At 35.1% G+C, this 13,396-nt stretch overlaps 1 protein-coding gene across 5 annotated transcripts; it reads left to right on the plus strand.

Moving 5' to 3' along the window:
• Positions 1-718: 718 nt before the first annotated feature.
• On the plus strand, positions 719-10,142 carry LOC110694891. Of its 5 annotated transcripts, none has more exons than XM_021872091.1 (13): positions 719-1,226; positions 2,106-5,902; positions 6,443-6,667; positions 6,750-6,842; positions 6,922-7,059; positions 7,151-7,801; positions 7,953-8,211; positions 8,298-8,602; positions 8,692-8,880; positions 8,975-9,085; positions 9,199-9,280; positions 9,374-9,469; positions 9,796-10,142. In XM_021872091.1, the coding sequence occupies exon 2, from the start codon at positions 3,690-3,692 to the stop codon at positions 5,304-5,306; it is 1,617 nt and encodes a 538-aa protein (XP_021727783.1). In that variant the 5' UTR covers positions 719-1,226; positions 2,106-3,689; the 3' UTR covers positions 5,307-5,902; positions 6,443-6,667; positions 6,750-6,842; positions 6,922-7,059; positions 7,151-7,801; positions 7,953-8,211; positions 8,298-8,602; positions 8,692-8,880; positions 8,975-9,085; positions 9,199-9,280; positions 9,374-9,469; positions 9,796-10,142. The 5 variants fall into 5 exon arrangements, 3 of the variants coding, with proteins under 3 accessions (XP_021727783.1, XP_021727785.1, XP_021727784.1); XM_021872093.1 differs by having other exon boundaries at positions 9,850-10,142; XM_021872092.1 differs by having other exon boundaries at positions 6,757-6,842.
• The last annotated feature ends 3,254 nt before the right edge of the window (positions 10,143-13,396 follow it).

Consider the following 13,396-nt stretch of genomic DNA (forward strand, 5'->3'; position numbering starts at 1 on the left):
CTTTTGAAGGCAAATCATCATTAGTGAAAATGATTGATTTGTCAGATTTCTCGCTAGTAGGCAAGCTAACGAGATCTTGAGGGGTTGTGTCTGTGCTTACAGACAAAGCCGTTAGAGCATTCATAAGAGAATTCCTATGTTCTTTATAAGTACTTAGAAGTTCCCAAATGCTAACATTCGCCTTAGATTGGCGAAGTTGTTTGACCAATGGATCTTCCACCTCACGTGGAGGTGGTATTGTATTTTGCATTTGACTTTGAGTTTGATTTTATGTGGTCGAAGATCCATTTGGTGGTGGTGCTTGGTAAACTCACCTAGAACGAGTTAGATGATCTATCTCGCTTGGATTAGTTGTAGGACTCATAAACCAACTTTCTTCTAGAGTCTATGAGCGTGCCTCCATTTCAAGATGTTCCATGAGTTGAGCTTGATGCCATTGTTCATATAAGCAGAGATTTGATAAGTCTTGTGACTTCCCCAAGAAATGATCTCAATCAAGCGCTCCAATTGTTTCATTTTGTAAACAAGATGGAGGTGGGACGACGGCATACTTAGAGACATATAAATCTTGAAAGTCGTCTTCCTATAGTCCACATACTTTGTAAGTTGCCCCTATGAGTATTGTGGATAGAGGTTCTCCTATAGGTGTGATATAGTTCAAAGGATTGAACCACTACCACAAAAATGGGAAAAAGTAACACATGATATAGAACTGTTAAGTTGAATAAGCGTTCTCCAGAAATATATAGAACGCCTTTGATAGAAAACTGTGATATAAGTTAAATCAAATGGAACGCCTTTTTTATTGAACCGTTTTATTTGATTTTACTATAGAAAAATAAAATAAAATATTAAATTAGACTTTATATTATAGGATGGTGTTATGAGATGAGCGTTCTATTTGGTTTTAGTAATAAAAAAACACAGTGGGCGCCCAGATTCCTGCGAGGCCAAATATTTAGTTTTGGTAAAAAATTAACTCTAACTAAAATAAAGCTTATGGCATTTTACCAAAAGGAAAAAAAAAGGCTAAAATAATAAAAAAAAAAAATAAAAAAAAAAAGTAAAAACCCTCAGACATTGAAACTCCAAAACTTCCTCTCCACCTCCACGACTCCACCTCCATAACTGCAATTCTTCTCCACCGTATATCCACCGGCTTCCGCTTCTCCGATCCTTTCCAATTCATCAATAGGCGCTTCTCATCTCAGAAACATAGAAGCCAGGTTCGTAATTTTTAGTATGATTTTTATTTTACAAATACGAACCCTATGTTATTGGCATGTTAATTAGTTTACGATTAGCGGGTTTTGAGATGATATTATTGGAATTCTTGCCGTTAAACAACGAATTATGAGCATTAGTTCCATTTATTTCTGATTTTCGGCATTATTCATGTATTTATCGAGGGTGATTCTGTTTAATTGCAATTAAAATTGGGTGCATGAATATATTGTGATGAAATCCTTGAATTGATCTGAATTTCAAAATTGAAAATTATGATACTACTCTACTGTATTCGTGTTTTTTGTTTTTATTGAAGTGCTGGAAATCATGTGAAGGATTATGCCATGAGTAGCTAGTAGTCGATTGTACAAGGGACAATACTCTGAACAAACAAATGAGTATACAAAAACTAGATTACCCACTTAATTATAATAAGTTTAGACATTGAGTGTCAATCAAAATTTTTACTAGTAGGAATGAAATTATGAACAAACAAATAATAATACTAAGTAGATTCTCTTAGATTAAAGAAAAGTAGAAAATAATGAAACTTATATATAGAAAAGCCTTGCAGTAGCAATAGTATAAGATGATAAAGTATAACTAAGAACAACAAAGCACTAACTAACTACTCCTAAGTAACGCATCAAACTAATAAAAAAGTAATGGACTATAAATAAAATCAAAATTTAAAAGAGTTTAAATATTGTGGAGGTTACTCTATTTTACAACACATGAGAGTTTGAATGATATTAAAATTATAATTAACTTTAGTTTTATTGATAAGGACTCAATGTCTTTGAGTGCATATTTATATTTATTAACATATATTACACTTTTTTTATGTATAGACTCATGTTTCTTGTTTTATTTTCTAGTGTTTTGAAATGGATAAAAGTTGGATTACAACCAAAAAACTCGGAGACCCAGAATATGATACCGGGGTTGTCGAATTTATTAAATTTGCAGTTACGAATAGTGAAGGTCGTGATGTTATTCCGTGTCCTTGCCATATCTGCCATAATCTTAGTTATCACAAGGTTGATGTAATACTTGCTCATTTGAGTAAATGGGAATTTGATCGAACATATACTTGTTGGTATCGCCATGGAGAAAGTAGAGTAGGAACTTCATCAATGGGTGAAAAAATGGATAATTCTAATGTTCATGGTGAATATGAGGGTGATAACTTAGATGACATGATAGATGAATTTGAGGAAAGGGTTGAGAATGATCCTGATGTGACCATTGAGGATTTGATAAGTGATTCCGAGAAGCCCTTATATGGAGGTTGTGACAAGTACACAAGATTGTCTGGTGTACTTAAGTTGTACAATATAAAGACGGGTCTTGGCTGGACAGATTCGATTTTTAATGCATTACTTGAGTTTTTGATTGACATGCTTCCTCCTGATAATGTTTTACCGAGTTCTACATATGAGGCAAAAAAAATATTGTGTACAATGGGCTTGCGTTATGATAGAATTCATGCTTGTCCTAATGATTGCATACTGTACCGAAAAGAATATGAATCTCTTAAGAGTTGCCCTCAATGCAATGTCTCAAGATACAAAATAACAAAAGGAGTTCCAGCTAAGGTGTTACTGTACTTCCCAATTATTCCAAGATTCAAACGTATGTATTCGAATCCTGGAGAGGCAAAGAAATTGACATGGCATGAATTTGGGCGAAAAAAAGATGGATTACTTAGACACCCAGCTGATTCTCCACAATGGAAGTCTATTGATGACAAATGGGATGATTTTGGTTGTGAAGAACGAAACCTCCGCCTTGCATTGTCTACTGATGGAATGAATCCATATGGCTCTCTAAGTAGCACCCGTAGTACTTGGCCAGTTATGTTGGCCATTTACAACTTGCCTCCCTCCTTATGCATGAAAAGAAAATACATAATATTGTCAATGATAATTCCTGGACCAAAACAGCCCGGAAATGATATTTGTGTGTACTTGGCGCATCTCATTGACGATTTGTTATTGTTGTGGGAGACGGGAGTGGAAGTGTTTGATGCTAACCGAAAAGATTTTTTCAATCTGAGAGCATTATTGTTCTGCACAATCCAAGATTTTCTAGCATATGGTAATCTTTCAGGGTATAGTGCCAAAGGAACCGCTCCTTGCCCTATATGAGAAGACCATTGGAAGGGAGAGTATATGAAAGGATCTAAAAAAACAGTCTACTATGACCGTCGCCCATTTCTTCCTTGTGATCATTACTATCGAAAAATGAAAAAGGCTTTTACTGGAAAACAGGTGTTTGCTAGCCAACCACATGTCTCTTCTAGCCTTGAAGTGTATTAAAAGGTTAAAGACATTCGAATTAAATTTGGCAAGTTGAAGAAAAATAAAGATGTTATTCCTAAACAGGGGTACAAGAAGTGTTCGGAATTGTGACGCCTTCCTTATTGGAGATTTCTCTATGTACGACATTGTTTAGATGTGATGCACATTGAGAAGAATGTATGTGATAGTCTGATTGGCACTTTATTAGACATTAATGGTAAGACAAAAGATAATAAAGGTGCTCAGTTAGATTTAGCAAAAATGAAGATTAGAAGTGAGCTTCATGCTATTAAGTCTGGAGACCGTTCATATTTACCTCCTGCTGCATATACACTATCTAAGAAAGAAAAGACAGAGCTTTGTGCATCCTTAGCTGGGGTTAAAGTGCCTGAGGGTTTTTCTTCTAACATATCATCTCTTGTTTCAATGCAAAATTTGAAACTTGTGGGTCTTAAATCTCATGACTGTCATGTTTTGATGCAATATCTCCTACCTGTTGCTATTCGTTCTATTTTACCGAAAAATGTGCGATATGCCATTATTAGGTTATGTTCTTTCTTTAATGCAATATATAGTAAAGTCTTTAATCCTAGTTATTTGGAGTCTATGGAAACAGAAATTGTTGTCATTTTATGCCAACTTGAGATGTATTTTCCCCCGGCATTTTTCGATATCATGGTTCATCTACCTATTCACTTGGTTAGAGAGATAAAATATTGTGGTCCCGTGCATATGAGAAGTTCATGGCCTTTTGAAAGGCAAATGAAAACATATAAGGGATATGTTAAGAATCTTTCTCGAGCAGAAGCTTGTATAGCAGAGAAAATGGTATATGAATTAGCTATTGAATTTAGCGTGGAACTTCTTGGAGATATGAAGACAATAGGGCTTCCAACTTCTCGACACAGCGGGCGATTAGATGGTAAAGGGACTATAGGTCGTAGAAACAGTGACTTGTCTCGAGATAAATGGCGTATTGCACCTTACGTCGAGCGGCATATGAATCTTTTAAAGAGATTAATTCAGAAGGCTAATCCAAAAGCAATAGCTGCTGAACATAACAATTCATTTTCCATCTGGTTCAAGAATGAGGTAATGAGAGAGCTTCAAGTTTCATCAAGTCTGATTTCAGATCGTCTTAAAAGTTTAGCTTATGGACCAGATTTTCAAGCCACTTTTTATTCGGGATATGTCATCAATTGTTGGAATTTTTATACAAAGGATCAAGATTATAAGAGTACTATGCAAAATAGTGGGGTATCTTTAGAAGCAGAAGCAATGCATTTTTTAAGTGCGAAAGACAATCGTTCTGTTTTGTGTAAAATGCAATATTATGGGGTAATTGAAGAAATTTGTGAGTTACATTACTCTGATTTTTCTGTACCCGTGTTCTGTTGTAAATGGGATGATAACAACAATAATGTTGTCCATGATGACATGGGGCATACTTCAATGAATCTTCACAAGATTGGTCATAAGGAAGATCCTTATATTTTAGCTTGCCAAGCTAAACAAGTTTTCTATATGACTGATCCACTTGATAAGAGAAGGTCGATTGTCATAGCACCAAGACCTCGATATGCCATTGATGAACATGATGACAATGTTGATTTTGAGGAAAGGCCCGGGTTAAATGATGATGTTGTGAATGATGTTGATGCCGATGATTCATTAACATATGTACGCAATGATCACGAAGAAGGGATTTGGGTCAATAACAAAGATGGTAATACTAAAAGACCTCAAAAGCGGCATCGTAAAACAAAGTGTCCATAGAAAGCTGGCAAGACTATGGATATTGAACAATTAGAAGATCATTTGTGATAACCTTAACTCTAAACAGAGTTTCGGTTCTTAATTTCTTATATTAGTGCAGTAGCTAGATTATTTGGTGTGTGTACTTAATAGTTATTTTATAATAATCAAGTTTTCATTCTTCCCATAAAAAGTCTTCTAAGAAATTAATGTTTCTTGTAACCAAGTAAAGTTAATATCCTAATGTTGACAAGTAGTGCTATCATGTGTACGTTTCTCTTTCTTTAAATATCTATATTAATTGTGCTTAAGCCTCATAAAATTTTCTATTTTCACTGGTTGATGGCAAAAAAGAGAAAGCAAATAAGTTCCTCTCAAGAGACCGCTGAGCGTGAGAATCACAGGGGTCGTACAGTTTGTATGATAGTTGGAAAAACAATACAAAATGGCACCAAAATCCCCTTACAATGGAATCATAGGAAATTTCCTTGTGGGGATCATAAAGCTACCTTTGCTACTTACATTGGCGTAGTTGCTCGCCAACGAGAAGTATCAATTATGGTCACTAGGGAAAACTTCCAAAAGAAGTCATCGATGAAGTTTATAATTTTATTACGGTAAGAAAGTATGTTGGTTAGCTTATGTTAATATAAGCATGCATTAATTTTCACATTTGTTTATTGTGCTATTTTATTGTACTAGTCTCGGCAGGGCAATAGTAACTGCACCTTGCCATCCTAGCTGCTGCAGCAGTCTCGGCAGGGCAGCAGTAGCTGCAACCATCCCAGGCCAACTTCAAGAACAATGCATAGAGTTCTGATTTCCAGCACCCTTGTAGCTCTATATGTTTTTCTGTGTTTTGTGTCTGCTGACAGCAAGTTTTCTACGTAAGATAGAGTGTTCAGATTAACACAAAACAAAATCCATTCATTTAATTTGAAGTACCCTATATTGAATCAGCTTCATTCCCTTATCCACTCTAATCAATTTTAGAATCCTCCTTTGTACTGGAAGAATCTAAACCATCAGTAATCGGTGATATGTGTCTGATAGTTTCCTCATTTAGCTCTCTTTTTACCATGTCTGATAGTTGTTCATTTTTTTTTATATAGTTCTTAATGATGAAATTCATTACGTGCTTATATTGACTTATGCAGAAGGCTTTCATAGTACCAGAAGATCGTAGAGGATATGTGCTAAAGCAAGCTTCAAAGAGGTGGAGAGCATTCAAGTTTAGATTAAGGAAAGAGTTTATGTATGAATCTGATGAGGAGGGAAATACCACAGATGTGATAATATGGACACCACCTTAATTGTATCCATGGATAACCATAGATGACTGGAAAATGTTCGTTGAAACCTGTACTCATCTTAACTTTAAGGTAATCTTCCAATACTTTACATTAAAGATACAAGTTATTTAAGGTGTAATTGTACACTAACTTTGTGTGTATCATATGTTAGAAATTAGGTGATGTGAATCGAGATAGGGCTAAAAAAAGGAAGACTTCTTATCGTGGAGGTCGAAAGGGATACTCGTATTATGAGGATGAGATTGTAAGTCCATAATACTCTATGTTATTATAACAACGAATATAAATAAAATAGTAATTTGTTGTAAATACTGATTTTTCAGGCAAAATAACTACAAGAACAAGGAGTCCAAGTTGCTGATGTCCCTCGCCATCTGGTTTAGATCAGAGCTCATTCTAGAGAAGAAAAAGGAATTCTGAAATTTGACAGTCCTGCAAATTTGGAAATAGCTCAAGCGATTGTAAGAATTTGAATCTATCTTTAAGTTTGAACTCATACAAATAGAAAATCATGCTAACAAAAACCTTTTTTATGTCTACTTTAAATTTCAGAAAGCATTGGAGGCTCAACATAACCAAGGAAAAATTGATGTTACGGGTCGAAATGATATATTGGCAAGATCGTTAAAGACACCTGAGCATGGTGGTTGTGTTAGGGGTGTTGGAGGAGGTGTTACGAACAAGGAATAATCTGGATACAACAAGCCAACACCCCCTAACCAGTTGCAGTCTGAGCTCAAAGAAGTCAAAGCAAAACTGGCCAATGTGACCAACACTCAGACTTTACTAATGTCCTTTATTATGTCTAATTTTCATATGACTCCTGAGCAATTGCATCAACTTCAGCTTGGTAGTTCAAGTGCCCATATAGTAGGGGGGTTTGATGGCAACCAAGAATTTTATCGTGGTTTATTTGGTGAATTACTTAACAGTCATGGTTTTAAGGCAACACATTTGGATGTGTCAGGTGATGAGGGTGCCCAATATGCAAGTATGGCCACTCAAGGAGTTCAAGGTTTTAATTTCCAACTTGCCTCAAATCCTCATCATCCTCATCATCATGAGGTATCAACTGAGTTATACCACGTAGCATGGCCAAATCCCAAGCGTGATATTGAGAAAGAGTCCGTGTCTGAAAAATCATTCAATCCAAACCTTGAATCTCAACCTGAACAGTATACTAAAAATCAAGCTTTCCTCGAGGTAAGTACATTTTATACATGGATTATGTACAAAATTAGGCCATTTTTCTAAAAATATATACCATTTTTCAATTTTCTTATAGCAATTCGTCAGTATATATACATAAAACTAATAAAGTGCATAATGGATACAAATGTGTTTATGCATCTAGGGTAACAATGATTGTTCACTGGCAATAGAGCAAGCCAATGGGATACAAATAGTTGCCATTGGACAAGTTTATAAAGGAATCTGAAGTTATCAAGCATCACTTCAAACCCGTACCGAGTGGTCGCTGCCGAGTTTGTATTAAGAAAGAAATTTATGCAACTGCACCTTTTCCGTTTCCTGAGGGAAAAATCAGATCAGTTAGTGAAGGAAATAATCATTTTTTGTTATGGCCAACTCACTTAGTTTTTCCCATAAAGAAGGTAAGATATTGTTTTTTAGCTAAAATATGTTTATATATATTGCAAGGATGATACTAAGTTGGTTTTGTTATTGTATTATACCTAAGGTTGATAAGCAATCTGTAAAAGAGCTCAATACACTTTCTACTCAAATGCCTTCATCAAATTCATCATTCACCAAGCGTGTACTTGCTCCTATCGCTCCCGAGGAAAAGCTGAAGTTGACTACTACTTTGATGCGAGTTTGTAGGAAGCTAGCCGTTGAAATGAAAAATGGTGGAAAAACCATACCTATTAGAATACCGAATAATGTAATTTATAATGAGCAGGATGTTTGCATTGATTATGAAGATATGCGAGATTGGTGCTATCAAAGAATGATTGGAGCAAGTCACATCTCAACTTTTATGATGTAAGTATGCTACTAATTTTAATTTGTAAACCCTTTTTTACCAATTTTTGTTAACTAATTGTTTTAAATTTTGTTTCTAAATATACAAGGCATCTAAGTGAGATGGTCCATGCACAAGGTATCTCAGGATTTTATGGATTTTGTGATTCTAATTTCATATCACCGCAAACTCCAACACAAGAAAACGAAGATGATCGATGTGACTATTTGGTTAGGGTATTTGCATGCAATAATGCCCAAAATCGAAATCAAATATTCTTTGCTCCATATACTGACTAGTAAGCTACTTGTTTAATTGAAGTACTCATTTTTCAAGATATTTGATATCATGAATCTTAGGTCCTATGATATCAACACTAATTTTACGTGTAGTTTGCATTGGATGTTAGCACTGATATGTCCATGGGTTGGATTGGTGCATTGGCTAGATCCAGCTGGTGCAGAATTTTAGCCTCGCCAATTTGCTCGAGATATTATCAATAAGTATATGCTTTTGCAATTTATTTATAATAAATTAATCTTACTAGTTTCTTTAGTTTATTTAATACTCTTCCATAGTTAATATCTAAATGAGTCCTACTTATGAATATAAATAGGGCAATTTTGAGATTCAACTTAGAGTTCTGATCAGAAATAAAGTGGAATAAGAATTCGCTTGTTAAATGGAAAAATATAGAGGTAATAGTTATATATTTTTTTTCTCGCATACTTATGTTTTGTATTCGTTGATTATAATTTTTACTATATACTTTGAATTTATTGATGTAATAGTGCCCTCGTCAAGGCTTAGACGTCAATTGTGGATTTTATGTTGGCCGTTATATGCTAGAGACAATACAATCCAGAAAGTCATATGTGCCAGACAAGGTATTATTCTTCTTAAAATTATTGTGTATGGTGGTATAATCCATCCATGGTCCTTATATGGTGTTTCAGGAAATTCTTCTGATAGATTTCATTGTTTTTATGATTATTCATAACGTGGAAATTTAAACTTACTGTTTTGTTGATTTCATCATTTTTTTTTCATGAAGTAGTTTAAATGCTAAAGGGTACTGCATTGATCAATGGATCGACTTTTTTTTTTTTAAGACTATGCATTAGGCCTTATATAATCAGTGTTGTGGATTTTTTTAACAACTTAGTTTATGTTATTATTTATTTTTTTACTAACTTAGTTATTATACTTGTAGTATTTTGATAAAGCTCCTGCCACATATTCTCAAAAAATGATTGACGATGTTCAGGACATGTGGATTACATTTGTTACAAAACATCAACCAATCGAAGATGATGATGATGATCAATGTGTGTTGTAGATATATGGTTGGACGACTGGTACATTAGTTATATATGTAATTTGGATATAAAATAAAAAATTATAGCAGGTTTTTTTTTTCCTAGGTAAGAAATTTTCTTGTATACTAGAATGAAATATTTGCCTATGTATTTATTTTGGATCAGTATAGCAGTTTTGGGAAAAGTTGTGCCTCATTTGGTGAAAATCTTATTACGTAAGCCGATGAACAGGTTATTGTAATATATGCATTGCATGTATTAATGCATCCAAATAAGCAATAGCTAGCATCTACAAATATGCTAGTAATGCATCAAATAATGGTGCGATTTTATTATTTGTGCAGGTATTTTTAATTTTTTTAAAAAAAACAAATATATATATATATATATATACGCAACTATGATCTATCATAGGCGATCCTTTTGTGATGTATATTCATAATATTTTAATAATAAAATTATATGTAAAATAGAACAACAATCTATCATAGGCGTTATGTTTTATAAGAAAATAGATCGTTTAAGTAAGGTAGGGGTTTCCTATTCTATGAAAATAAAAACGCTCATTAATGATCACTGTTCTCTTTTCCTATATTTAATATTATTATATACACAAAAATAAAGAAGGCACCTTTCATAGGCGTTCTATATTTGTATCAATATAAGACGTATCTAGGAGGCGTATTATAAACCTCATAAGGCACCCTAGTTGAAGTACGCCTCTAAAGCATTTATATAGCCTATTTTAGGCGTTCTATAAAGCGTATTTTATGGTAACATATCACTTCCCATATGGTCCTCATTGATGTGAAATACCCCTAAGGGGGATGCATTATTATTAGGTTTAGGCGTGGGAATTCTCTCATCGTCTACCAAATCTTGTATTTTATGCTTTAAGACAAAGCAATGTTCAGTATCGTGTCCATTGCCTCTATGATAAGCGCAATAAGCATTACCATCGCAATTAGCAAATCTTCTTTCTGGTGGAGTGGATGGTGTTGGTCTTATTGGTCCAAGTAAACCTTTTTCATTTAATTTCTCTAGCAATTCTTTATAGCTCATAGGAAATGGAGTAAATTTTCTTTCTCTTGTCCATCTTTTCCTAGGATCATTATATTGATTCGTGTTGTTGTATTGCGTGGTGGTCGCAAATACGTCAATAAAAGGATGATGTGCTATCATTCCCCTTCTTGTAGTTATTTTTAGGTTGATGATGATGATGGGGTTTATTTGCTTTTTCTTTAGCAAGATCATCTTCAATCCTAGTAGCCACGGAATAGACCTTTTGAAAAGTGTCTAAACCAAGGTAACGTAGATGTTTTTTGTATTTTTCATGACAGTTGTCAATGAATTTTTGTACTAATTCGAGTTTGGGTGGCCTTTGGACAAGGTGGGCCGCCTTTTCTCGCCATCTACCATAGAAAGCAAGGAAACCTTCATAGTCGCCTTGCTTTAGCATTTCGAGTTCACGTAGAGTGGATTTGAACTCTACGTTACTCTCATATTGGGTAATGAAAGCCGAAATTGCATCTTCCCATGTTGCCTTGAATTTAGGATCTAGCCCATAGTACTCTCTTGCGGTTGGGTCTAGAGATAAAGGGAAAGTCAAAGCATAAAGCTTAGGATCAACTCCCTTTAATGCCATGGTGCCAGTAAAACACATTAAATGATTTTGTGGATTATTGATCACCTTAAATATTGGCAAGTCCGTAGCTACGAACTTTTCTGGTAAAGCAATTCCTGCGGGAGGAGCAAACTTTTCTGCTTCGAAGTACTTGTTCCCCATTGTAGAACGAAGAACTAGCTTCTCCAACGACTTTTCTTTGATGGATAATTGTTCCATCTTTTCTTGCAAGGCTAAGGCTTCAACATTTTTCTTATTAGCCTTTTCAATTTTCTTAATGTTTTTTTCTCCTCGGCTTCTTGAGCCTTTTCCTCTCACAAACGAAGAATATCCTCTTGAAGTTTTTTAATGGTTGACATTGTTGTTGGACTAGGACTAAATGTCGAAGAAAAATGGTTTGAAAGGGATTGATCTTTGGATGGTAAATGTAGAAGGCGAGTGCCCGGGAGTCTTCTTTCCCATGATTGGAAACCGGCCCTAAAAGAAGTACGAAAGAATAAGTAAACCAATACGCTTGTTTAGAAGGGGAAGAAAGAAAAAGAAAATGACGCAAGATATATTCGAACGGATAACTTCGCCCTTAACAATTCTTGAATAAATATATCGTTTTGACGAGTCAATTTGTTTTTTGAAAAATCAAAATTGATTCGTAAAGTGGGTGCGCGCCAGTGATTCAGTTGCGCGCGGATGTCGCGCGCAATGAAATGACTTGCGATGGGAGGGGTCACGCAACTCATTGCCACCTGCCTGTATGATCTTTTTTTTTTTAATTCGAGCGCTTTTTTATTTTCCTTTTTTTTTGCATTAATTTTTTTTATGTTACCCTTCGAATATGACACTAAATCACGGAGAGACAACTTCGTAATTGGGAACCTAGACCAAACTAAAAAGAAAAAAAAGACTATCCTAACACGTTGCATACATAATCACATAAGCATGCCACAAGTCAAGATTCACGTATTACCATTCTAAGGTCGACAAAGGCTTGGGTGTCCGAGGTACCATATCTTAAGAAACGACGCACAAATCAATGACTCAACGAGTTGAACTATGACATCATCCTCCCAACATTTTGTTGGGCGATATGGGTTGGATGATTGTTATTGATTTTGGGATAGAAGCCTAGTGTTGTCAACCCCTAGTCAATGATCCCCAATGTTTAAGTGTGCAATACTTATGCATGATGCAATGTTGCTTGTTTGTTTTTACTTTTGTGCAAAAGGAAGGTATTATGGGTTCAAGTCTTGCTCTCTAACTAGAGATTATCCAAGTTAGTTCTCGTTACAACCCGTAGGCAACCTGGTGTTGGAAACCTTGGACCATAACTACGAACTAATCATGTAACCTCTAAGTCCCTAGTGGAGTCGCCAATGTAAGAAGGGTGATCCCGTCTAAGGGGTACTCTCCTTAAATGCCCACGACCCTTTAAAAGCCTAGGACTTTACACTTGTTAGGGTGTATTAGGATTTGAATTCCTGACTGTTTGGGGGACCTTGAATTAGAAATGATTCTATCATACACGCTTTTTGTAAGGAACAAGTAGGAGTCGCCAATGAATTTTAGGAAAACCCATAAACCTCGTTCATGCCTTCCTCCCAAGTAGAGTTCAAGGGATATTTAGCCTGAATCATAAGCTTACCCGTGCCTAAATTGGTCTACATAAACCAGAAATGAGTTCGGGAGCGAGGGTACTAAGATAACGTTCCCTTTAGAAGGGAATCACGATCCTAGCCCTAGTGCGGCCTCTACTAGCTCTTCCTTTGCACAATTTCATCACCAAACAATATATGCAACGTGATACCTAAAACTATGTTAGTTGATTTTATTTACACACATCAATTAACGTAGGAATTACATCGTAAGGTCGTTAT

The sequence above is a fragment of the Chenopodium quinoa genome, unplaced genomic scaffold (assembly GCF_001683475.1).
Source record: "Chenopodium quinoa cultivar QQ74 unplaced genomic scaffold, ASM168347v1, whole genome shotgun sequence".
Classification (NCBI taxonomy): Eukaryota; Viridiplantae; Streptophyta; class Magnoliopsida; order Caryophyllales; family Amaranthaceae; genus Chenopodium; species Chenopodium quinoa.